This window comes from Agelaius phoeniceus, chromosome 5, assembly GCF_051311805.1.
Source record: "Agelaius phoeniceus isolate bAgePho1 chromosome 5, bAgePho1.hap1, whole genome shotgun sequence".
In the NCBI taxonomy this organism is placed as follows: Eukaryota; Metazoa; Chordata; class Aves; order Passeriformes; family Icteridae; genus Agelaius; species Agelaius phoeniceus.
In genome coordinates, this window is record NC_135269.1 from 6,203,864 (window position 1) to 6,227,865 (window position 24,002).

At 40.9% G+C, this 24,002-nt stretch overlaps 1 protein-coding gene across 3 annotated transcripts; it reads right to left on the reverse strand.

The window, feature by feature from the left end:
* Positions 1 to 3,419: 3,419 nt before the first annotated feature.
* CCDC77 (coiled-coil domain containing 77) lies at positions 3,420 to 23,518 on the reverse strand. 3 transcript variants are annotated; one of them, XM_077178220.1, is made up of 11 exons: positions 23,429 to 23,518; positions 18,175 to 18,391; positions 16,870 to 17,012; positions 14,216 to 14,312; positions 12,842 to 12,899; positions 12,129 to 12,223; positions 11,055 to 11,203; positions 10,482 to 10,722; positions 9,502 to 9,627; positions 9,264 to 9,416; positions 3,420 to 7,490 (listed from the first exon to the last, which is right to left on the reverse strand). In XM_077178220.1, the coding sequence occupies exons 1-11, from the start codon at positions 23,458 to 23,460 to the stop codon at positions 7,341 to 7,343; spliced, it is 1,461 nt and encodes a 486-aa protein (XP_077034335.1). In that variant the 5' UTR covers positions 23,461 to 23,518; the 3' UTR covers positions 3,420 to 7,340. The 3 variants fall into 3 exon arrangements, with proteins under 3 accessions (XP_077034335.1, XP_054487882.2, XP_054487883.2); XM_054631907.2 differs by lacking the exon at positions 23,429 to 23,518 and adding an exon at positions 19,742 to 20,231; XM_054631908.2 differs by lacking the exons at positions 9,502 to 9,627; positions 23,429 to 23,518 and adding an exon at positions 19,742 to 20,239.
* Between the last annotated feature and the right edge of the window lie 484 nt (positions 23,519 to 24,002).

Below are 24,002 nucleotides of genomic sequence, written 5' to 3' on the forward strand. Positions count from 1 at the left end.
CATTTTTCTCTAGTGAGCATTGTACTAAAATGGAGGGAAGGGAAAAGTGAAAGTAAAGGCTAACAGTAGTATTTTCAGCTTCTAAAGAAACAAACTTCTTCATGATGGAACTCTACTATGATACAGAAAAGCTCTTGTCTCTGGAGAAAAAGCTTAAGGAAATTACTCTGGCATCTGTTACAATACAGTTACAGTAGAACAGTATTAAGGAACAAAATTAATCCGTGTAATAAAAAGTGAAGTCATAAAATTCAATAGCTCCGCACTGTACTTGAAAATAACTTATTTTGGGCCACTTATTCATTGCAGAAAGAACAGATATTCAGGAATAAGATTCTGGCAGTGATGTTCAAAGCCACCTCACATAACTGTTTTTATCTCAAGTCTACTAGCAGTCTTATAGTCTCAGGTTCTCAGGCATCCCAAGTCACAGGAGTGCATGCCCAGCCCTCCACCTCTCTCATCCTCAGTGTGTGCCACGTGCTGGGCTCAGCCCTTCAGGGAGAGGAAAGCAGGTGAGCTGGAGGTGGTGAGACAGGAATAGGGCCCAGGGTGTGCAGAGGTGACTCCAACAGGAGCTGACATTGCCTGATGGACCATCCTTGGATATTGGACATTGCTGCTGGCTTCAGGACACCTCTCTCCCAGCCTACCCTGAATACCCACTTCAAAGAAACTGGCTCTTGGCCAGGAGTATTTTTTGGCTTTGTTTGAGCTGCTGTTTGTTTTCTGTGTTGGCTATGCTCCCTCATGATAAAAGCAGCCTTTGATACAAGTGCAGCACTTAATGCACATCTCCTGTTCCTCCTGGCTCACCCCTCTCTAGATACATCTCTGAGCATCTCTGCTTCTTGTTATGTTTTTGCTTCTAGTTATCTCACAACTGTTTCTCTGTTCTGTAAATCAATCACTTTTAGCTCCATGCCAGCATTGTTTCTCTGTAGGCTCCCCAAAGGTGCAATTATCTGCCACTTGCTCCTTCCCTTCTTTCTTCTTGTGCAACTTTCAACGCTAATTACAAGTTCCACACCACAGATACCCAACTGTCCCTAGACTTCACCACCCTGGTGGCTCCATACTCCTCTTCCTGATCTCAGTTATGCTCTAAAGCACAATGACTTCATCTTAACATTCTCCATAGAAATGGTTCAAAGGCAGAAGTGTTTCTAAGAGGAATAAGCAGTTTCTGAAGACACAGCTCCCCATTATTTCTCTTTTTGGCACCTCAGGATTTGATTGGGCTCTAAAAGGTACTTAAAAGGTACTACTAGTGGAGCAATCTCAGGGAATCAGTGCAGCCCCACAATTAACAACCTATCAGCAAGAAGGACCTCCTTGCTCAGCTAAATGGTGCTGATACAGGGGGTTGTGCTGCCATGGTCATATTTTACTGGTGCAGTAAGGAAGAAAAATTATAAAACAAAGGCCTCATAAAATCAGGTCTGTTCTATCAGTGGCTAGCCTTGTCGAGCCAGCAGTTTGCAAATTCCCACGTGAAAGTAATCCTGGTGTGACCAGTTCATTAATATAACAGCCTATTCCTGGGTGAAAAACAACTAGCACCTACATAAACATTAAATCTACCCCATGGGAAGCAGTGAAGAGAATTTGTAAACAACTTCAGAGTAGAGAGATTTGATGGACAAGTAAAATACCTTTTACTAACCAATAAATTGGCAAGAAAGCTCCTAACCAATAGGAGTCCCACACGAGGCCTGTAAAAGTGTATAAAGACAAGTTACATGAATAAAGAATAGGCTTTTTCCACCATGAAGAAAATGGAGTCTCATGTGTTTTATTCTGATATTTTACCAATACAATTTCACTGCCAGCATTTGTATGGTGTGGCCTGGGTTGGGGTTTGTGATTTCCTCTTGCTGCACACACAGCCATGACTTTGACTGACAGGATCAGGATCCCATTGCTCTCCTACCACTTGGCTGTCTGGGTGCAAAGCCTCATTCATGCTTGTGTCGTTTCACTGCATAACTCCTGCCTTAGCTCTCAAGTCCCCACTGTCCAGATAAAGTTACATAGAAATGGTTGCCCTTCCTTTTCAGCTGGCCAGAGGTCACATTTTCACATGAGCTTCTTGCAGTGCTCTAGGAACACCTCCTGATTGCAAGACCTGCCCCAGGAGTTGACCTAAATTGCTTTTTTGCACATCAGAACCATCTCTTGATATTTAGAGCACACACTTGCACTTCCTGAAAAAGGTTTCTTAAGCTGAGAACTTTCAAGAGACTTTGCAGGCTTTAGATATTAATCATAATGAAAGACTAACATATGCATTTGAGAATGTGGGAAATCCATGTTTTCAGTCTAGTCTTACATAATTTCTTCTTTCCCCTGTATATACATAGCAATACTTGGTTTCTATTTTAAGTGACTGTGCTCATCATCCTCGCTTTTCAAGAAGTTCCAAAGATGCATCACAGGCATGTTATCAGAGACATTACAGACCACAGAGATGAGCAGCATTCCCTGTAGACATCTGTCCACCCAAGCTAGGACTGAAGAGGAAAAACTACTGTACTGGATGGTTTAAAAGTGACACCATACTGAGAGAAATATTTACAGTAAAAGAAAAGCAATTTGATCTCTGAATCAATACAGGAGGCATTTGGCACATCCCAGACATGCCTCACCAAGGTAAATCCTGAGCTTTTTATTAAAATTGGGTCCATTTTGAGAGTGAATCGCTTCATGCCTGTACAGTTATTAGTCTTGCTTTAACATTGAAGCATTTCTGTGTTAAAAGCCCTTCAAGGTTTTCTGAATAAACCCAAATAATCTGTATTTACACATCTGTCCCCAATCCAACAGCATCACAATCCTTAAAATATGCAATTTAGTCAGTGTAAGTGAACGGTCAACCCTGCTAAGGGCTCTATTTTTGAAGCGGCATTTCTAGAGCTTGCTTGAAGGGCAATCACTCTACCCCACATTCAAAGATGCCTTTTCTCCAACAGTTCACTTGGTGCTAAATGGGAGATAGCAGAAATCCACTATACTCCTCTCAAATACTTCAGTCACAGCAGAACTGTTTCCTGCCAGTGGGTTAAATACTGATTACCTCTGATGGCCTGTTTTGGACAGGTCCTTAACATTTGATGCAATCTAAGAATCCAAACTCTGCTCTTTTTGTCTGAAACCCTACAAAGACAGCAAATAAAAGGAATCACTGCAGCTCCCACCACTCACACTTTCTACACTGTGTCCAAGAATGTTTTCATACATAATCCCAGTCTGCAGGCTAAAAAAGGTGTATACTTCTACAGCTAGACTTGCATGTTTAAGAAAAACTCTTCAGGGAGTTACAATTTAGAGTGACTGGAAAAGAGAAAAGCAAAATATTGCAGAAAAATTAGAAAGAAAACTGTCCATAACATACTCATGACCTACGATACGACTTTGAATGAGGACAAGTAGGACACCTTTATTAAGATTTTGATTTAGCAGGCAGAAACACATTCTAAAACATTTAATTTAATGTCTTTGTGAGTTTTAATTAAAGTCTGAACAACATCCCTTTGCATGACTATGAACAGATCTACCAGAACAAAGTACACTGGCATGCTGCTCCCAGCTAGACTCAAAAAATACTATCTGATTATCAAAGAATTCCTGGCCTCCACAGAAACATTTCAATTCCAGAATACCAGGCTGCCCAGAGAGTCCATCCACAGTGGGAAAATGAGTTTCTGAAATGATAATCCTACTTACATCAGCAATTGAACTGTAGCCACTGCATACAAGCATGTACTACATTACTGTTTAGACTTATTTTAACACCTATGCGAACTGTTGGCCTGCCTGAGTACAGTCACCACAACACCAATTCACTTGGGAATTACTGCAGATTGTGATACAGGAAATTCACAAGAGATTATTTTTATTTAGGTTTTACCTTGTATAACCTTGCTGTGCAGAGTTAGCTGACACAGCATGTCTCTATAATTAAAGCAACTGCATGAAAACTAAAAACCTCCAACAAATACTGCATATAAATACATCACAGGTTTGAAGCCAGAAGGAGCCACTAAATTATTTCCTGTTAGCTCACGTCATTATATTTCATTAATTTCTAATGGGTCAAACCCAGTAACTTATCAAAACAACTTAATAGAGGTGAAATAATTTTTTGATTTGAAGATAGAGATGGAGAATTTGTTACCTCCACACCTAGTTTGTTATAGTAAGGGGGAAAAGCACTATCTCCCTACTAAAAATGTATGCTTTTTAATTTACTTCAGGTTCAGGCTACTTCTTTTTGCTCAGCATTGCCCTACTAGGCTAGAGAGGACTTTGGTAGGGGGCTTTTTTGTCTTCAAGTGACACATATTAATCCATCTTCTTAATGCAAGACAAAATGAGCTCTTGCACAACCTTTTCTCTAACTCTGAATCATCTGTGGTTCTGTGCCTTAAATAATAATATTTCAACATTCCTTCTGAAAAGTAGGCACTCCTTCCTTACTTAATTGAAGCTACACAACAATAAGGTTTCCCCTGCTCCTCATTTTTCTCCTAGTTATGCAAGAGATATTTTAGTATCTTGGCTCACAATAAGAACATTTGTCCAGTTCTAACCTTGAATCCTGTAGTATAGTCTCTCTAATCTTAGAAGCAGACATTTTGCAAATCTTTCAGATTCTGTCCTCCTACACTCATAACCTGGAATTAGCTGTATTGAAATGATACAAGTCACCATTACTAACTTCAATTATCAAAAAAGCTAATCTATCTTTGTAGTAAATGCTATTTTTTTATTTCTACCCAAAAACTGTAGAAAAAAAAAAAGAGTAAGGTAGTGGAACTTCTCCCAGGAAACTCCTTTGAAAATTTCAATAATGCTTTGTTGACATTTTAAAGGGTAGCTGTCAGTGGTAGGAAGCACTTGGCTCTCTAAAGCAGTTCTTGGCATGAAGGTTTGCCATTTGTTTTGGCAACCTTTCACATGACCACGTGATGTCACACAGAGTGTGTACAATACTTTGCACTTCCTGCACTTGGAAAAATATTCAAGCTTCCAAATAAAATGGATTTACAGAGTAACAATACTGTAATTTCCCTCCCACCCCCTCACATAGGAAGTGCTCATAGCCTAGTGACATATTAAGAATCATGTTCAAACTGCACTTGGATTTTGATACATTAGAAGATATATTAGGAATGTTGTCATTTTATTCTGTTCAGTCTTTCTGAAGTCTAAAGAATATTGGTGAGCAAGACAGGAAATTAAACATTTACATCCTTCTTCCCCCAATACTTCCTCTCCCCCAGTCTTACAAACCTGAATGTCAGAGCCTGAAGTCTTTAGCCAGACACACTTCATGGCTTTCCAGTGAGGAGAATAGCATTTCACAGGCAATTCTTCAGCTTGGAAGATTTGAAAATAAACAGGATTCTATAGGTTCAAGAGACCTTTTTGCTAGGGTCCCATCAGCCAAATTTAAGTAGATGGATCCTGCTAAATGAGTGGATAAGGCTTCATTATGTAGCAATCTGCAGAAGCAGCCTTTTAGGCCCTGTGATAGGATTGGTATCTTCAAACCAGTAAGATGTCATTTCACATACAAACTCACTTGAATTAGCTTGATTTCTCTATGAAAATATCAGCCAGCTAGGAGAGAGTGAGACTAAAGGATGGAGAGCATTAAATACCCTTCCTTTACTGTCCCCATCATATTGGCACCCAAGTTGTTCATGAACCAGTTTCTGAACAGTTCAGCATTTTCAGCTCAACTGATCAGTGCCACATCCTTTAAAACAGCCCCTTGCAAGCTGCAGTGTTATTGAGCACCCAGAGACTGTCAGGACACTGAAGTCTGATCAATTGCCCTCAAGAACACATACAGAATAAAAGCCACAGTACAGGACCATAAGGGACAGCAAGCTTGTCACAAAAGGGTTAAGACAACTGATGTGGGTACGGGTGTCTTAAGGGCATTTCCCCTCCTGCATTGCTTTAGCTGATGCTATAAAAACAATTCTTCCTTCTCCAAACCTTCACATCCATCTTCTCCATATCTACCCATGAAACACTAAATGAGGATCTGCATGGCAACTTCCACCTGAAAGAAATTGTCTGCTTTCACACACTCAGCTCTGCTCAAAGAGGAAGGAAGTTCTGGTAGCTTATATGGTGTATACTTCAGAAACAAAGTAAAAAAAAGGTAAAGAAGGAAACAGAGGCATTGAAATCCCTTCTCCACTACAGATCTGCTCTCAGGCTGCAAGGTGGACAAGACTTATGGATGCTGCAGTAAAAGCATGAATACCTGCTGTTATAAACTGGGCTGGAGCCATGGTGTAACCCTTGTCATGATTTCATCTGTTTTCTAGGATTGTGATGTCTGGTATGAAGACAATCACCACACACAGCTACAGTTACAGGTCTCATCCAGCAACTGTGCACCTGCTCTTCCACCCCAGTTTGTTACAGTTCAGTAGCAACAACTGCTGTAGCAAAAGCTGGTCATGATTTCTCTGCACATAAACATGACCTTGTTTAGAGCTGCAAAGACAGATAATACGGTGGTTAAGGAAGATACTAGGTCCCCTTTATTATGGGCTTCCATTGAATGTTAAAAAAAAACTGTGAAGAAGGGGAAGAGGAGATGAATTTCAGTTGTGTAGTACCTCCCTCCCCACCAAGCATTCAGAACTTGTGTAAATGTTGCTCATCCTTGCAGAAAAGTTCTATAATGGGTTATCTTTTCCCACCATATTAAATCAGCTAGGTTTGTTCCAATTAGGTTAAAATCAAGCAAACAGGAGCCACTTAAAAATAGTTATCCTGTCCAGGAGTCAAATGCAAGACATTTTAGTACAGACTTTCTATATGAGAATTTACAGTTACATCCTGAGGTGTTAAGCACCAAAACAGGAATCATGGAAGTATTTTAAAAGCAGGAACTATTTTAAAAGCTGCTCCTCACATAGGAAAATGTCAGTCAAAATCCAGATCTTCACATAGATCCTTCTAGGATTGTTAATTTCATTATAAACATGTATGTCATTTATAATATGCTCCAAATAAAGGCAGAGGACAGTATACACTGATCCCTAGCACAGATATGAAAATACAGTCACACACACACACACTCCTGATGTAACAGTCATCATGTACTTTTAAAGTCAGTTTTATCAGGTGCCATCTCTCAGCTCAAACAGCAATATAATCTGGTACATTAGGAATGGCTCAACAGCAGATTTCCTCAAATTTCTGTTGATGGATGCCAGGAAACAAACAAGCAGGAGCTGTTCTTTCATATGACTATTCAAGTCTAGCAATGTCCTATTCCTAAAACTAGGATGCCAGCTGCTAATTCAGCTTCAGCAGTGCCGTAGTTCATCCTCTAAGATGTAGATTTTTGTTTTTAAGTCTTTTAGTTCTCCTTGAATTTTACGTGTTAATTTGTTTCCTTGGCGGATCTCATGTAGAATTGCAAGATCCTGGTCGTCTGGTGCCAAATTCAAAGCCACCTAAAAACAAAAAGAAAAACAAAGCTGTACAGAATACAGTTTATGGAGCATTAAGGTAAGTATATGAGGGAGAGAACTCTAAAGGAGACCCATTGTAGTCAGCAAAGAGGATATTTACGTTAATAGCACAAGGATAATGCACATCACCAAAAGCAAGGTGCTCCAGAACCAAAAATAAAGAACAAAGCTTCCATAACATTATGTTTTTGTATTATAGTACTAGCAAGGAAGAAATCTTAATAGAATATAACCATGTTGACTCATAGCCTGTTGACTCCTTTCTAGTTCCTGTATTATTTAGAGACACACAAAAAGGGGCAAGTTAAAGTATTTATCAAGGAACTCGTATCTAGCTCTAAGTACCTCAGGATATGACATTTCATCTTTTGCTATTTCAACCAGAGGTGTTCTAACTGCTGTGGCTAACCTGCTGCCCTCTGAAGTGCACAGGATTCAAGAGCAGCTCAAGTCCAAAGCCTTGACTCAGGCAGTGCCTGTACTGGGCTGAGTAAAGGCTGTTGGATAATCAGAATTCCTGATAGCAAGCTGGCCAGGGCTGACATTTCCTGTCACACTGCAACTGGCTAGAGCATGCCAGCCCAGCCACTTTCAAGGGCACAGCATTGGAAGCTGCTCTAAAATCCCTCCATTCTCTTCACCCACTTATGGTTTCTTATTGTGTCATCATGTAGTTTTCAGTCAAAAATGTTAATATGCAAATCAGGAAATTTAGTCATCTTTAGTCATTTTGACCTCAAGCAATGAGAGGGATTGAATGATCACTCTGGAGACTTCTTGCAAGTGCTTTGTTCCCCTGCCCTCTTGTGGTCAACAGTGTTAAGAAATTGAGAATACAATGAAGAGCACACCCAGATATAAAACATACAAGTCTCCAGTAAAGGCATCATACACACTTTTTCCCCTTGTTCATATACTGCTGTTAGTCCTTAAAGAATAAAGTTGAAAAATTCACAGGCCATTTAAAAAACCCAAAACCAAAAAAAAACCCAAACAAATTGAAGACTTTAATCAAAATAAATGCATTAGTCTGCATAAACTGAACTGTGCATCAAAAGTACAGGAAAAGAATGAATCAGTAGCACTGCCAGACTCCTGCAGGAGAGGCTAAACTATGCTGAGATGATCCTCTCAAGCACATTACAGATAAATGGCTCATTCTTAACTCCAAGCAACATCAAGGCTGTGCCTTTCCCTCTAAGCTGTTCAGATGTTCATCTACACACCTGGAAGCTACTACAGAGAACACAACTTCCAGCCACTGCTTCTGCAGTGATTTTTGCAAAGTCATAAATGACATACTAAAGTAATAAACAGAGTATCCAAAATACTTAAGACAGTGATCAACCTCTCACTGGAACAGAACCAAACACTATGGCTCTTACAAAGAAAATAAACACTCATTTTCTTTGCAGGATAAACTCCTGAATCAAACCACTGCCTTGCAATTTTGAGATAGCTAAGTAAGCTACAGGTATCACATAAGAACTTTTGAGAGTGGAAACAAAAAAACACAGCTAATGTATAGCAAAGACAGTTCTTGGTAAGCTTGATGCCTAATTGATAAAAAAAGACAAATCTTTTTTGCTTGGTAAAATACAGAGGACGCAAGTTTTGTCAGATACTGATATTTAAAGGCACACTTAGAAAATGAACTATTTCCTTAACCCTAGAGGAATACTACATTAAATACTGAGAATACATCTCTATAGGATAAGCCCACAATAGCCTGCCTCAGAAAGGCTTAGCTGTTACCTTATAAATCTTCTTCTCTACATCTTTCAGTTTCTGCTGAAGCTGTTTGATGTCATTCTTGAAGCCCTCTACTTCCAGATTCCGACGTTTTTCCAAGGCTTCACATCGCTGAGTCATCAGTTTCAGGCGCTTCCCCATCTTCTCTGAGCGTTCCTGCGGAGAGGAAAACTCAATAGGCCATGCAAAATAAATGCTGGAAGCTCATCACCCAGCGAGCAGATGATTCCAGACTAATTACCTGAAAGAGTTCTTTGCCAGCATCTCTCTCCTCACGGATCCTAGCCACCTCCCCTTCCAGGGAGACACACTGCTCTCTGTACATGTGTGACAGGTGCTTTTCCTGCACTAGCTTGTCTTGCAGTAACTATGACAGAGGAAGAACAAAAAAAAATTAATTCAAGACTGTGCTCACAAAACTTGCCCTGCCCTGGACAAGCAAGTGTGGTATCACTGCCAATATGACAGGAGAATAAAAATTAACTGGAACTAGAGCTCGCAAGTATGTGAGGACAATATTCTAACTTCAGTCCCATTACCAAAACTTTTGAATAAGTTACCAGTTTTGTCTGACTGCTCATCATTAAAAATAACATTCAATTAATGCTGTAACTCCCCTTTCACAGCTGTTTGCCCAGTACTTTCAGAGGCATCTGCATTCAGGGCTCAATGGAAACAATTCCCTATTTCCTGTTTACTTTGCCATTCCTTATTCTGATCTTCCAGCTTGTCACTGGAAGTGTAGTGGAAGAGGAAGAAAAATTCAGACTGCTAGAGAAGAGCTGGAAGACGTAAGTTGAGAGGACTCATTCTCCCCTGAGAGCATCAAGGGAGATCCAGACACTGCATTCTAAGACCATTAGCTCAGAGCACTTACAGGAAAGAGAGCCACATGCAGTCAGCAGGTTGAAAACTGTTGGCCCCAATTAATCACACAGCTTACAGAATTTGGGATTTTTTCTGAGCATGAAAGAAACTGACAGTGACATGCTACCATAAATCCTAACTGTACATTTTATCTGAAACTTGAAGGTGATGCTGATTTTGAAGCAGGAGGGGTTTTTTATTTAGATTACTGCTAACAACAATGTAACTTAAGGCAATCCAGTACAACTTTGAAAGTGCTGCTAGTGACTGTGTATTGTGCCAAAGGCAAGGTGCTTGCAATTTTCTAGTCAAAAACTGTTAAAGAGTGCTCTACCAAAGACAAAAAAAAATTACCTTTATTTCTTTGCTGTGGGATTTCGAAGCTCCATCACTTCCTTGAAGCATCTTCTTCAGCTCTGTCTGCTTCTTTTGTCCTGACTCTGTGCTGAAAGCAAGTTGATCCAGATCTTTGCTAAGTTTCCTCAACAGACTGTCCTTCTCTGCCATCCATGCTTTCTCGTTGGCTCTGGCATCAAACTTGAGCTGGAGAAAGTCCCGGGTACTCTCATATAAGAGATTTTGGGTCTTATGAAGCCTGAAAAAAGGGATCCCAGTGGAGTTAACTTCTTTCCTAGTGCCTACCTTAATTTCATCAGTCATCACTGCAAGTTGGAAGAAGCACAGGAGAAGACACACGGTCTAAATGTGAGTTGAACTCTTCTCACCTAATGAAAGAAGTGCTCTTCTTCCAATGTGAGAGAGGATTTTGAATAAGCAGATTACTCCACTCATCTTCCATACACACTACCAGATGGCTGCAGAATTTGCTTTTCTGCCTGCTGCAGAAAGCAATGCACTGAAAGCCATAACATTTCCATTGCTCCCTCTCTTCTCTTGACTACATCATGGTCATGCTCTCACACTCACTTTTCTGTAATAGCTTTTATCTTGTCCTGGTCCTTCTGGTGCCGGACCTCAGCTTCCTCCATCTGAATCCGCCTGTCCTCGAGCAGGGACTCCACCTGTTCCTTGGTCAATCGTGTCTGTTCTTCTATCTGAGCCTGCAGGGCCTTCACCTGCACAAGCAAACAGACATTACAGAACAAGACCTCATGCCAGCTCTGCTCCTGTTAAATTCCAAGATTTAGATCAAAAACTGTACCTGATAACACCTTTGGCAGTTCTAATTTCCCAATCTTTTGTTTTTGTTTTAATGCTAATTATTTCAAACAACTGAAGCATTTAAAAAAAACATGCTGTAGGCAAGAGAGGGATACTATGAGGAGCAACACTAGATTGTTAATATTTATATATTATTAAGATTTAAATTGCACACATCTAACAAATCCTGTGGAATATGCAGAGACACTTCTGTACCTCTGCTTGAACAAATAATATTAATAATAATAAAAAACCAACTACCATCAATATCTGCTGTACAAGTTCATCCATTATTTGATTCATCTTTCCTCATACTTGGCATCAGCTTCTAGCATCTTCCCCGGTTCATGATTCTGAACATTTTATCTTTCATTTTGTCATGCTACCTATGCCTAAACTCTTATGGAAGTCTAGAAAAGGGAATATTTCATTTTATCAATGCAATGCACTTCAGGAGGCTGCTGTGTCTCAAGCACATTGCTTTTGTCAAGCTTCCACAAAACACCCAACCCTGCACATCTTCAGTGGGTTTAATGTAAATTCACATCTGCTATCAAATTATGGGAGATAACATCAATTACACATTCTGTACTTAAGGACAACATATTTCAGTTGACATTAAGGGAACATCTGCTTACATAAAGCTTCCAGAATCAGTTCTTAAATTTACATTCACAGCAAAGAAACAGCTAAGTAAACTGACAAAGTGTGGATCCATAGTAAGATGCAGGGATTTATACAACTGGTACATCTACATCTTATCTTAAGCAGACAGAATATTTTTTATCATAATTTTCTGCAAGCCAGCAATTATGTCCATCAGCTAGGAAACGTTTTTACCTGTAGTAGAAGTGTGTCATTATCTTTTTGATCTCTCTGAGAACTTCTTAATTTCTCTACTTTTGCTGCTGCTTTTGAAGCATTCTTCTCTGTACCTATTGAAGACATTTAACTGAAGTGGGAAAGGGTTTTCCAATGTACTTGCAGTACCTTTCCAAGCATGACATACTTGTGTTGTGGTGGGCCTACAGGAACAGCAGAAAGACTTCCACTGCTACAGTCACAAGGACTTCTGAGGCTTAGCTGAAAGAAAAGAATTCTAGAACTTCTGGTGATCACACACCTTTATCCTCTCTATCATACTGCAGTATTTAGGCACCCTCCTAATTTTGTTGGCATGTATAGAAAGAAAATTTGACATGTTTTCTTAAAATAAGTGATGAACAGGCAGATGCCACAGCTGCACAAACATCAAGGCTTGAGTGAGTTTTGAGCTTGTTGGCCAATTTCAGTCAATCTGATTAAACAATTATGTCCCACAGCCTCTTCCTTAGCTGAGCACACCAGGGACGTGAAAGCTAAGGCTGTTTTAAAGGATGATGAAGAGAAGCCAGGAGTACTGCATGGATATGCAGAGTCACATTTAGGGAACTTAATGGAGATTTACCAAAGCATTCACATACATTCCAGTATCCCATTATTTTGGCTTACAAAAGACAGACACAAAAAAAAAGCAAGAGCTGAGCTGCTGTTACTCAGCTTGGTGTGGGTACCTGTGCTAGAAACATCATCTTGTTCTTGGGTCTCTGGTGGCCTTTGCAGCACAGTAACCTACAGAAACAAGACAAATGCACTAAGCATCTACTTCCCCAAAGGTGCAATGGTCAAGAGGTTTTAGCTTCTTAACTTTAAAAAGTTAAAACAAGATATCCAAAAGAACAGCATTACCTTACTTCTACCACAAGACAAGGAAGACATTACATTTCACAAGATTTCACAAGTGTAATGCCCATGTTGAAAAGTTTCCTTTATCATGGATAAGTTTTGCCATTACTGCCTCTATATTTTTCATCAGAAAAAGTGGAAAGTAATTCTGCCTCTGATGGCTTCATTAGGGTGAAAATCAGCACCCTCAGCAGGAAAAAGAGCATTTTGGAGACAGAGAGAAGAGGAAGGTGAAGATGATGTTATTGCCCTTTTTTATACTCCTTGTCTCAGCAAGACAGAGAAACATGAAGCTTCATTTATCAGCACATCCATTCAAGATACTGAACAAGCCTGAGATAGAAGCTAAGTGATAAAAATACCGAAACTCAAGTTCTGAACTGAAACCCACCTAAAAAAAAGGAGGCCATGAAAGAGCAGGTTATAACCCCAAAGCTTATCTTTATGTTCATGTTACATAATAGGCTTAATTTTAGAGCTACCCTAAACCAAAAATTCTAAAGCTTTGGCAAGATTTTTGAAGAGCTTGAGCAGTACAGAGCAACCATGAACAATGCAGCATATTTCAGCCTTTTTCTGCACCTTATTTCAAAATAAATCCTATATTCCCATCATAGTCTTTGTACATCCAAATCACTCATGACTTTTCTAATTAGGTTCAACTACATTACACACCATATGTGCTGCCATTTAAACAATTCAACATCACTTCTGAAATATGCAACACAATGTTGTCTAGAGGGGATGGTTCTTCAGCAACCTTCAGCCCAGGAAACTGCTGCAGCAACCTTGACACATTCTTTACTGAAGCTCTGAGACAGGCATTCGGAGATAGCTGAGCTTCAAACACTGTGCCTGGCCATTTCCTGCACCTTTTTTTTCCTTTTTGTGGTGTTCTTGCCATCTTCTTGACAACCATTTGCCAGATGACTTCAGACTCCCATCTGACACTTCAGAGGCCAAGCTGGAGGTAAGTTTTGAAGGCAGAAGGAGGCTGATGCTAAGAGGATCTACTTTCAGGGTGCTTGTTCTTACTTACCTTTATACTACAGCATTTAGACTAAAACCTGATGTTGCTACAGACCCCATTTGCTTTGGGCTCATTTAGCAACCTTTGACTTGATCTGGTCTGTGGTCAGACTGGGATACAAATACTCATGTTAAAATTCAAAGAGGAGATCTACAGAAAAAATGGAACTTGCCTTATGTGGAGGCTCCTTATGAAAATATGTAATTTCTCCTTCATCTGCTCCCAGTATAGCCAGGAGTTGTTGGATTTTTTTCCTGTCCTCCAATTCCCTGGAATACAAAGGAAGTGAAAATAGGAAAATAGACAATAGAAAATATACAAATAGAAGCAGATTTTTTTAAAAATACATCATGACATTGTGACACACTCTCCTTTTCCTTTACCTGTAGATGCCTGCAAGTTTTCCAACCTGTTGCAGTTTCTGAGACTACTGCTTTAAAAACAAGATTCCAAAGACATTCCTGATGTTGCCAATGAGACCATCACCAGTTTTGCTGATTGCAGAGCATTTCTCTTTTCAAGTATAACAACACTATGTAGGCTGCTACAATAGCACATGGTGAAAAGAATTTGCATTAAGAGTTATAAACTACCTAAAATTCTCTCCAATTGTACATGTCCATCATTTTTAACCCAAACTACATTAAGGGCTGTATCAGACTTTTTATCACACTCCTGACAAGTGTCAAAGCACACCAACACATATTTTGACTTAAGTTCTTAAATCTTCAATGGAAAAATTCATGCTGGAGCACAGAAACAGAGTGAGGAGGAAGAAGAAGCAGAGGCAATATGCAATGAATTGACCATAACCCCCATTCCCTCCCTCTCTGTGCTCCTCAGGAGCAGGAGGAAGTAGAAAATTCATGAGTCAAGTTGAGCTGGGAGAAGTGTGAGGGAAAGGTATTTTAAGATCTGGGTTTATTTCTCATTATCCTACTCGGATTTCATAGAATGGTTTGGGTTGGAAGGGACCTTAGAGATCATCTAGTTTCAAGCCCCCTTGCCACAGGCTGGGAACCTTCCACTAAACCAGGTTTCTCAGAGACCCATCCAACCTGGCCTTGAGCACTCCCAGGGATGGGGCATCCACAGCTTCTCTTGGCAGCCTGTTCCAGTGGCTCACCATCCTGAGAGTGAAGAATTTCCTGCCAACAACTAATCTAATCCTGCCCCCCTTCAGCTAATGCCATTCCCCTCATCCTGTCACTAAATGCTCCTGTAGCAGCCCCTCCCCAGCTCTCTTGTAGGCCCTCTATGTACTAGAAGGCTGCTCTAAGGGCTCCAGGAGCCTTCTCTTCTTGAGACTCAACAGCCTCTACTCTCTCAGCCTGTCTTTGTAAGACAGAGGCTCCAGCCCTCTGGTCATTTAATTGTTAATCATTCCCCCCAGCCAGGTCTGTTTTGCCCATGATGGCAAATGGTGAATGATCTCTCTGTCCTTATCTTGACCCATGAGTCTTCTCTTGTATTTTCTCTCCCCTGTCCAGCAGAGGAGATGAGTGACAAAAGATGCCTTGGTCTCAGTGGGCACCTGGCATCCAGCCAAGGTCAACTCACCACAGACAGCTTCAATCAAAACTTCACATTCAAACTGGTAACACACAATTCAAATCTGAACCAATGTTCAATTTCTGCTCTTCCTTCTACTACCAGAATAGGAATAATAAGTGGAAACATTTAGCAGCCCAACAGATTGCACTGCACCTTCACTGGTATGGTTCCATAGGAGGTGTGGAATAATTGCTGCACTGAGGACTCCAGGTCTGGCTGAGAATAAATTGCTGCTGGCAGTGCCTCAGTCCCCACACAGGACAGCCCACTGTTGTGGGTCCCAGGATGAGGTCAGAGATGAGAATCTAACTCCAAGTTCTCAGAAGGCTGATTTCTTATTTTATGATATTATATTAAAAGAAATTATATACTAAAACTACACTAAAGAAAGGCTGTATCAGAAGGCTAGACAAAAATGAATAATAAAAACCTGTGACTGACCAGAGTCCAACACAGCTGGACTGGGATTGGTCATGAAGTAAAAACAATTGACATGGAACCAATCAAAGAAGCACCTGTTGGTAAGCAACCTCCAGACCATGTGGGAATCCATAAAATCAGAGGGTTTTGGGAAAGCTGCAAAAGGCAGGTCTTAGAGACAGCAGAACTGTGATTAGAGCTAAGCAGTAGCTATGAAATTGGTTAGCAGAAAAATTATGTAAAATGTAGAAAAGTAAGGACAAATAGAACAGTGGTCTGTGTATTAACACTCGTTTAGAATAATTCTTTAAGCTACAGAAAAGTTTATCTAACAAGATATTAGGAAGTTTTAAGCTTAATAATAGAGCTTTGTGCATTGTGTTTTAAGGCTTACAAACAAGTATTGTATTTGAAATAAGCAGGCATTGTTTTAACTAAAGGTACATGAGCTTATAGTAGTTGGATAGAACTACTGTCAATGTGCTCTTGCTTTGTGTCAAAAAAACCTATAAAGTAAGTTGTAACATTAAGTTTTTGGTCTGCTGCCTGGGATGTGAGCTGATGGCATCTTCCCATTGTCATAACCATGTAATTAGACTGATGCTGGAAAATAAAACAGCTCAAAGCATGTCCCCAGCAGCCCCATCCTGTTCATAACTTGTACACAGACCCCTGACCAGTGATAAATGGTGCTCCTCTGTGCGGAACTTGGTCAGACTAGAAGACTAAAAAGTGCAATAAACCACATTCCAAGCAATCAGATAATTATTTTTTACATTTCTTTCCTGAGGCTTCTCAGGAGAAAAATCCTGGCTAATGGATTTTCAGGAAAACACCATGGTGACAGCCCACCTGAGTTTGAGACGGTCGTTCTCCGAGTAGAGGCGAAGGACCTGCTCCTTCTCCTGGAACAGGTACACCTGCATGTCACTCAAAGCCTTCTGCAGCTCTGCCACCTCCTCCTCCAAGTGCCGCACTTCCCACTGCAACTGGTGCTGAGTGGAGACCATAAGGGACTCGAAATGGAACAGAGCACATGGAACAGAGCACTGGACAACACTTACAAGCTTCAAACTGCTTGTGCTCTGAGTCTGGAACAGCCAGCTCAGGAATTATTTAGCCTCCTATAATATTTGACCAGATGAGGGCAGTATTGGAAAAATTGGAAAAAAATATTTTAAAATGTTTCAGCTAGGAGTTCAGAGCCCTGCGAATCACTGTCACTACACAACAGTGAAATAAGGCTTGGGTCTCCAGTTTCTAGTGGTTGCATTTCCACACTGGTGGTCAGAGCAGGTATGGGGAGCCTGACATCACCTAGCAAAGCCTCTAACAGCATTTACTTTTGAAATAAATCACTGAAGAACAAACACTAAAACAGCTGTATGGTTTAGCAGTGAGAAATCCAGCTAGTTATTATGTTTCATTTTTTCCACCTGGTATAGGAAGCTACCAACCACTCCTGTATGAAAAAAAGCATTATTTTGCAACCTGCCCCTCTTTTTCCCACATGACAATAAGATATACAGTACATCCCCAAGGACTTTCAGACTGCTTCAAGCATGGCCAGTGCTTGAGGAGGCACCTCTATCACCTCAGAAGTGACTGTTTTATTCCCAAAGAACCATCCACAACTACAAACATGATTGCTAGGCAGATAGACGCTATAGCCTGCATCAGGACACTGCATATCTTGCAGGTATTCTTTAAGATTTCTTCCTCTTAAAAGGCAAATTCTTAAATTTCTACTTAACAGCTTATGGCCAAGCTTATGAATTCCACTGCAGTAAATAGGAATTATAGCCATAAGTAAAAGCCTATTCAATTTGGACAAAAGAACATTCCTTCAATACAAGAAGCAAGGGAAAGAAGCTGGAAAACATGGGAAATGAGCATCTAAACTCAAGCCTTAATATAAAAAAAAAAGGCAAAATTCCCACTGTGAAGATATAACCAAGCCATAATGACTTTTGAAGAACATCCTACAGGCATTTTTCTGTTTGATTTGACAGAGGACAGACAGCTAGATCTTAAAATCAACCACCAAAATCCACATTGCTAATAAAATCCCAAGACTTCCATGCTGAATTTTCAATTGAATAAAAACACTAAACTTGTGCATGTAGCCCATAATTGTTCCAAAACTCATTTCCTAACCTGCTCATCATAGGTTTGTTTGTATTTCTCCAGCCTTTTCACCAATTCCTCGTGCTCCTCATCGAAGTCAGCGATCTTCTTGCGGTAATAGTCCAGGAGCTCATGGGAGGGGTTCAGATGGGCCAAGCGCTCCCCGATGGATGGAAGGGGAGGGAAATCCTCCTGACTCGGACACTGGGACTCAGCAGATCTGGAGGAGGCACGGGGGGTTGGCACCCTGCAGAGAAACAAGGCTCTGATGACATGTAAGCCTCAGACAGGGAAATTAAAAACAACTTCTAAAGTAGCTAAAAAGATTTTAAGTTTTTACAGAGAGTAGCTTGACTGTTCTCTGGGTATTAACAGGAGATCATGGCATTTAGGAGAAGCAAGAACTTTGATAAAGAGCAGCTTGCAGGTGTATTGTACTGTGGAGGAGGGCCCAACCCATGGAAAAGATAAAAAAAGATGTTATGGAAGCAAAGCCTTGTACATTATTCGGGGAGGATGACAATGAAAAGAAGAGAAAAAGAATAGAAGGACAGCACTCAGGGGATAAAAAGTCCATTGCTGTTCAATTAGAAGCAGCAGCCACTGAAAAATAAACAGGCACACAATCTGTGACAGTCCCTACTGGACACCCAAACAGAAAAACACTTTCTAAAGACAGACCACTGAATGAAGATGATAATTCAGGCTAGCTAATGCACCAGCCATTATAATTTAAGGTGTAAGTCTAGGAACCTATGTGCTTTCCTTTCTGGTGTACTTGATGTTCTTATCCACATAGCTTGTCCACCTTCAACACTGAAATAGAAGCTGCCAAGTTCTTGAATCTTATGTTGAAGTGCTACACAGAAAGCAAATCAATGTTATATAAATCAAATCAAGGATATGTATGATCACATAGTTTTCCTCAAAACAATATTTAGTGCATTCAAACATTTAATCTGTTCAAACAAGCAGCAGATTTGCAAACAGAGCTGCAGAGTTAAAAAAAAAAACCTTAGAAAGTGCTCTTTTCATCATCTATATTGATACTACAAAGTTTTTTTTTCTAAATGATACTATGAATAACAGAAGCTAAGAAGCTTCCTGACTAAAGTGCCGCTTAGTCGCAATCTGGTCGTGGAGAATCAGGAATTTTGGTGAAAAAGTGATTTGGCAATGGTGACCTTTATGGGGCCACTAACCAAAGCTGCTTGGATAAGATCCCCAGTGCACATCCGTGAAAACTCTGAGCACTGGAGGAAAGCATTAAATTTGCCAAAGTATAAGTATTAAGTGCAGGAACTTGCTGAAGTACCAGAAACTCCTTAAACAATATACCTAGAGAAAGAAGTAACCCAGGCACAAGGCGAACGTTTTACTGCCGAAGAGCAGCAGAAACTGAAAGATGGAAGAACAAGGAAGCACAGCAGGCAGAGGAGCAGACCCAAGAAGTGCCCTAGCGCAAACCAATCTACCAGAAAATAAAGAAAGGGCTCCAGGAGCCAGGCCGCCGGGGAGTAAGGAAAGGGCTCCAGGAGCCAGAGAAGGAAGGAAAGGGCTCCGGGTGTCCCGGCAGCAGCCGCCCTACACTCACTACCTTGGGCAGCGCGGGCTCCCCGCAGCGCGCTCCGCTGCACTCATCACGGCCCTGCGGAGAGCCGGGCTGTCCATGGGTGGGGGAGAGGGGCTTCGGGCACCCCGGTAGGCTGGTGAAAGGGGGGTGCCCGGCGGGAGCCCCGCTGGAAAAGCCCCGGGATAGAGATCCCCAGATAGGGGTCCGGCCTCCGCCTCCTCAGAGCCCCAACGGCCGAGCAACGGCTGCACCGGCCCCGCCGCGACTTAAACGGCGCGACGCCCCGCCCCCGCGGTCTCCTCCAATCACAGACAGGCTTTCATGCGGGCCCGGCGGTCTGCGCCAATCAGCGCTCGCGACACGGGCGGCAGCGGTTCCGCGCCTGCGCGTCTGGGAGTTGTAGTTCCGGGATGGTCGGAGGGCCCATGGCGGAGTACCGGGCCTGTGGGGCAAAATAAAATCAACCTTTATCCACACCAGCAAAACACGCCATTCAAAACGCCCCTTTTCCTTTGAAAGTGACCTGGCATTTGGAAGCGGTCACAAGAAGTTACTGGCACAAATTCTGGCTGAATTGAATGTGTTCTTTAGGTCATCCCGGTGCCTTGTAGCCTCCTCATCCTCCTCATGTATTCCCAGTAGTATCTAAGTGTTGTCATTTATGCACCAAACGATTTCCTAATTTATTAAGTGTGCTGGAGAAAAACCAATTTGCTGAGTGTGAAAAACGCCAATCACTTGTTTTAAAATTTTAAAAGTTTAATAGTAATAAAATGGTTATAAAAATCGTAACATAATTAGAGTAATAAAAAATTTGGACAATTAGGATTTAGGACAATATGAAACAATAAAAACAAAAAGTTAGGGAAGTCCAGGTACCTTTTTCTGGGCAAAATAAGCCCGAAAAAGGACACATGTTAACAGAGGATTAACCCTTAAAAGCAATAGCCTGTTGCATATTCATACACCTCATACATGATGCATAAATTCCATTCAGACAATGGATTCTCTCTGGTCAGTGTCAGCTTCTTCCTATTAATCCTAACGATGTCTTCAGGGATGAGCGAGATGGGATGAAGTTAGTTTCTTCTTATCAGAAGAATAAGGGAGCAATAAATTCTTTTTCTCTGAAAGATTTAGGTGTCCTGTGGCTGCTACCTCAGTGCAAGTCCTCTCTTTAAAAAAAAAAGTATCTTACATAGCATAGTTTCTATTTTCTATTTTAACATTATGTTATAACCTAAAAGTACATTTAATACACTACTTAAGAAAATTAATACAGCATAACTTTCTAACATAACACATATAACATTCATTTTAATATTTGCGAAAAGCCAATCATAAAATACGCATTTTTCACACTCAGCAATAAGCCAGGGTTCTTTTTGCCTTAAGACTTTGTTTAATAGACATGGACTTTTTTTGTCAAAGAAAGGCTTATTTATGAAACCACGAGGTTCTTCCTTATCACAATTTGCAGCTTCTTTGTGAGAGGAAGAGGAGGGGCAGGCTTTTATCTCTTTTTGGTGACCAGCGACAGGACCCGAGGGAATGGCCTTGTGAAAAACGCCAATCACTTGTGTTAAAATTTTAAAAGTTTAATAGTAATAAAATAGTTATAAAAATAGTCATAAAAAGTAGAGCAATGAAAATTTGGACAATCAGAGTTAGGATAATAAAAGCAAAGAATTACGGATGTCTGGGTGTCTGGTACTCTACTATAGAAACACACCTTGCTAACAAAAGATTAACTCTTAAAAGCAATAGCCTGTTGCACATTCATATATCTCATACATGATGCAAATATTCTTTTCAAACAAAAGGTGTTTTCTGGTTATTGTCAACTTCCTCCCTCATCTTGTAAATCAATTGTCTTGGTTCCTCAAAGTCTGGTTCTTCCTGATAAGGAGGCAATAATTCTTCTCTTGGTTTTTTTTTTTGTGTCTTGTTGCTGTTATCTCTCCTTGAGCTAGTTAGAAAAAGTACCTTACATCACATAGTTTCTGTAGCCTAAAACTATATTCTACCACGCTACAGCACTACAAAAAAAGGATTAATAGAGCATAACTTTCCAACATAACACCTATAGTATTCATTTTAATATTTCCAGAAAGCCAATCATATAATATGCATTTTCACACCCTGAAGCTGTGCCAGGGCAGGTCTAGGTTGGGTATCAGGAAAAGGTTTTTCCCCCAGGGGGTGGTTGGGCACTGAACAGCTCCCCAGGGCAGTGGGCACAGCACAGCCTGCCAGAGCTCAAGAAGTGTTTGGACAATACTCTCAGGCACATGGTGTGACTTTTGGGGTGTCCTGTGCAGGGCTAGGAGCTGGACTCAGTGATCCCTGTGGGTCTCTTCCAACTCAGAACATTCTGTGACTCTGATTCTCCATCAAATCAATTTTCTCATGAAACAGAGAAAATAGCAGGGTATTTCTCTTGACAAAGTCCAGAAGAAAGGCTGCTGTCAGGGACTGGCCCTGATGACCCTTGTTGGTTGGTCCCTTCCAGCTCAGGATATTTATGATTCCCTGGGGTTGGACAGCGGGCTCTCCCCACTCTTGTAGAGCAGCTGCATACATTGTATGAGGGGCTGAAGTCTTCTCTCAGGGAAATGATAAATAACCCTAGATAACCAAGGAGAATAAAACCTGACATGGAGTACACATGGATTATCAGATTCACATTCTCTGGAAAAATCCCTTTGCCCAGGATTTTTCTCCTGGGAAGCTGAGTAGCCTCAGAGAAAAAAGAAAACAATAATTAGCTCCTTTGCTTCTCCTCTGTTTTGCTCATGTGGAATATGTTTGGAGATTGTTTTCACTCTTTGGCCAATCAGGGCCAAGCTGTGTCGGGACTCTGGAGAGAGTCACGAGTTTTCATTATTAATGTTTTGGCCTTCTGTAAGTATCCTTTCTGTATTCTTTAGTATTGTTTAGCATAGTATTCTTTAATATAATATAGTATCATAAAATAATAAATTAGCCTTCTGAGAACATGGAGTCAGATTCATCATTCCTTCCTCCCTGCCATGGTGGTCCCTGCAAATACAATATGTGGACAGGTGTTTTGAAGGATAGACAGTCCCAAAACCAGAGCAGGTAATAGAGAAAAGCTTAACATTCTCTTTTAAAAAGGGTCTCTTGCAGAACTGATGAGAAAAATGCCCCCTCAGGTTATATGGGATATTTAGGTTTTGCTGCTGCAACATTCCCAGGATTGCCGTCCAGTGACCTCCACCAGCCTAAATATCTTAACATAAAACCAAAACAACCTTGAAGAGTCTACAGGGAAACCAGCAAAAGAGTGGATCTCAAAACAAAGCTTTTGAGCAGGGAGATTTTTCCTTCTGGAATTCCTGGCTAAATCACTGCTTATCTTAGAAATCGGGGACGTGGAGATTGTGTTGTTGGGAATACAAGGCACATGTATTTCCTCAAAAGATTCTGGTACAGCTCATCAGAAGACAGACACAACCAAATAATAAAAGAAAATAAGTAGAAGGAGCTTGTAGAAATATATATTTTCTAGATACTAGTAAGGAAACATCTGCATTCCACATGCTTATGTAGTCCTGCATAAAATTATCAAGCATCCATATCAGAATCTCCCTATGAAATGTAAGAATACTCAGCAACAACACAATAACCTCTATTTGCTCAATGTTTTATGAGATCAGTTTGATCTCAGTTTTATGAGATCAGTCTTACCTGTAACTTCTGTTAAAGTTAGCCATTTGCATTGGAGGTGTGTTTCCCACACGTAAAATGCGGGTGACACCTCTTTAATCTGGCAGGGAAGTGACGCAGAGAAATGTTTTAATCTGCGTGCAGCAGATCTTGTAAAGCCTCCTGGTAACAGGAGGAGGGAATTAACTTTTCCTGAGGCTGAAATAGAACAGCAGCACGGAGGTTTGAATAATCAGTAAGAATAAAGTGAGATTATTGGTAGACAGCGAAGGCACAGTTCTGGTTAAACACAACATACAATTTATTTGGTTAAAAAGACATACAATTTACTTTGGAAGACTGCGTTGCAATGGACAGGTAAAAGATACAGATCTCTCTGTGGTGACAGTGACAGCACCCGAGGGAATGGCCTGAAGCTGTGCGAGGGCAGGTTTAGGTTGGGTATCAGGAAAAGGTTTTTCCCCCAGAGGGTGGCTGGGCACAGCACAGCCTGCCAGAGCTCACGGAGTGTTTGGACAATGCTCTCGGGCACAGGGTGTGACTGTTAGGGTGTCTGTGCAGGGCCAGCAGTCGGACTCTGTGATATTTGTGGGTC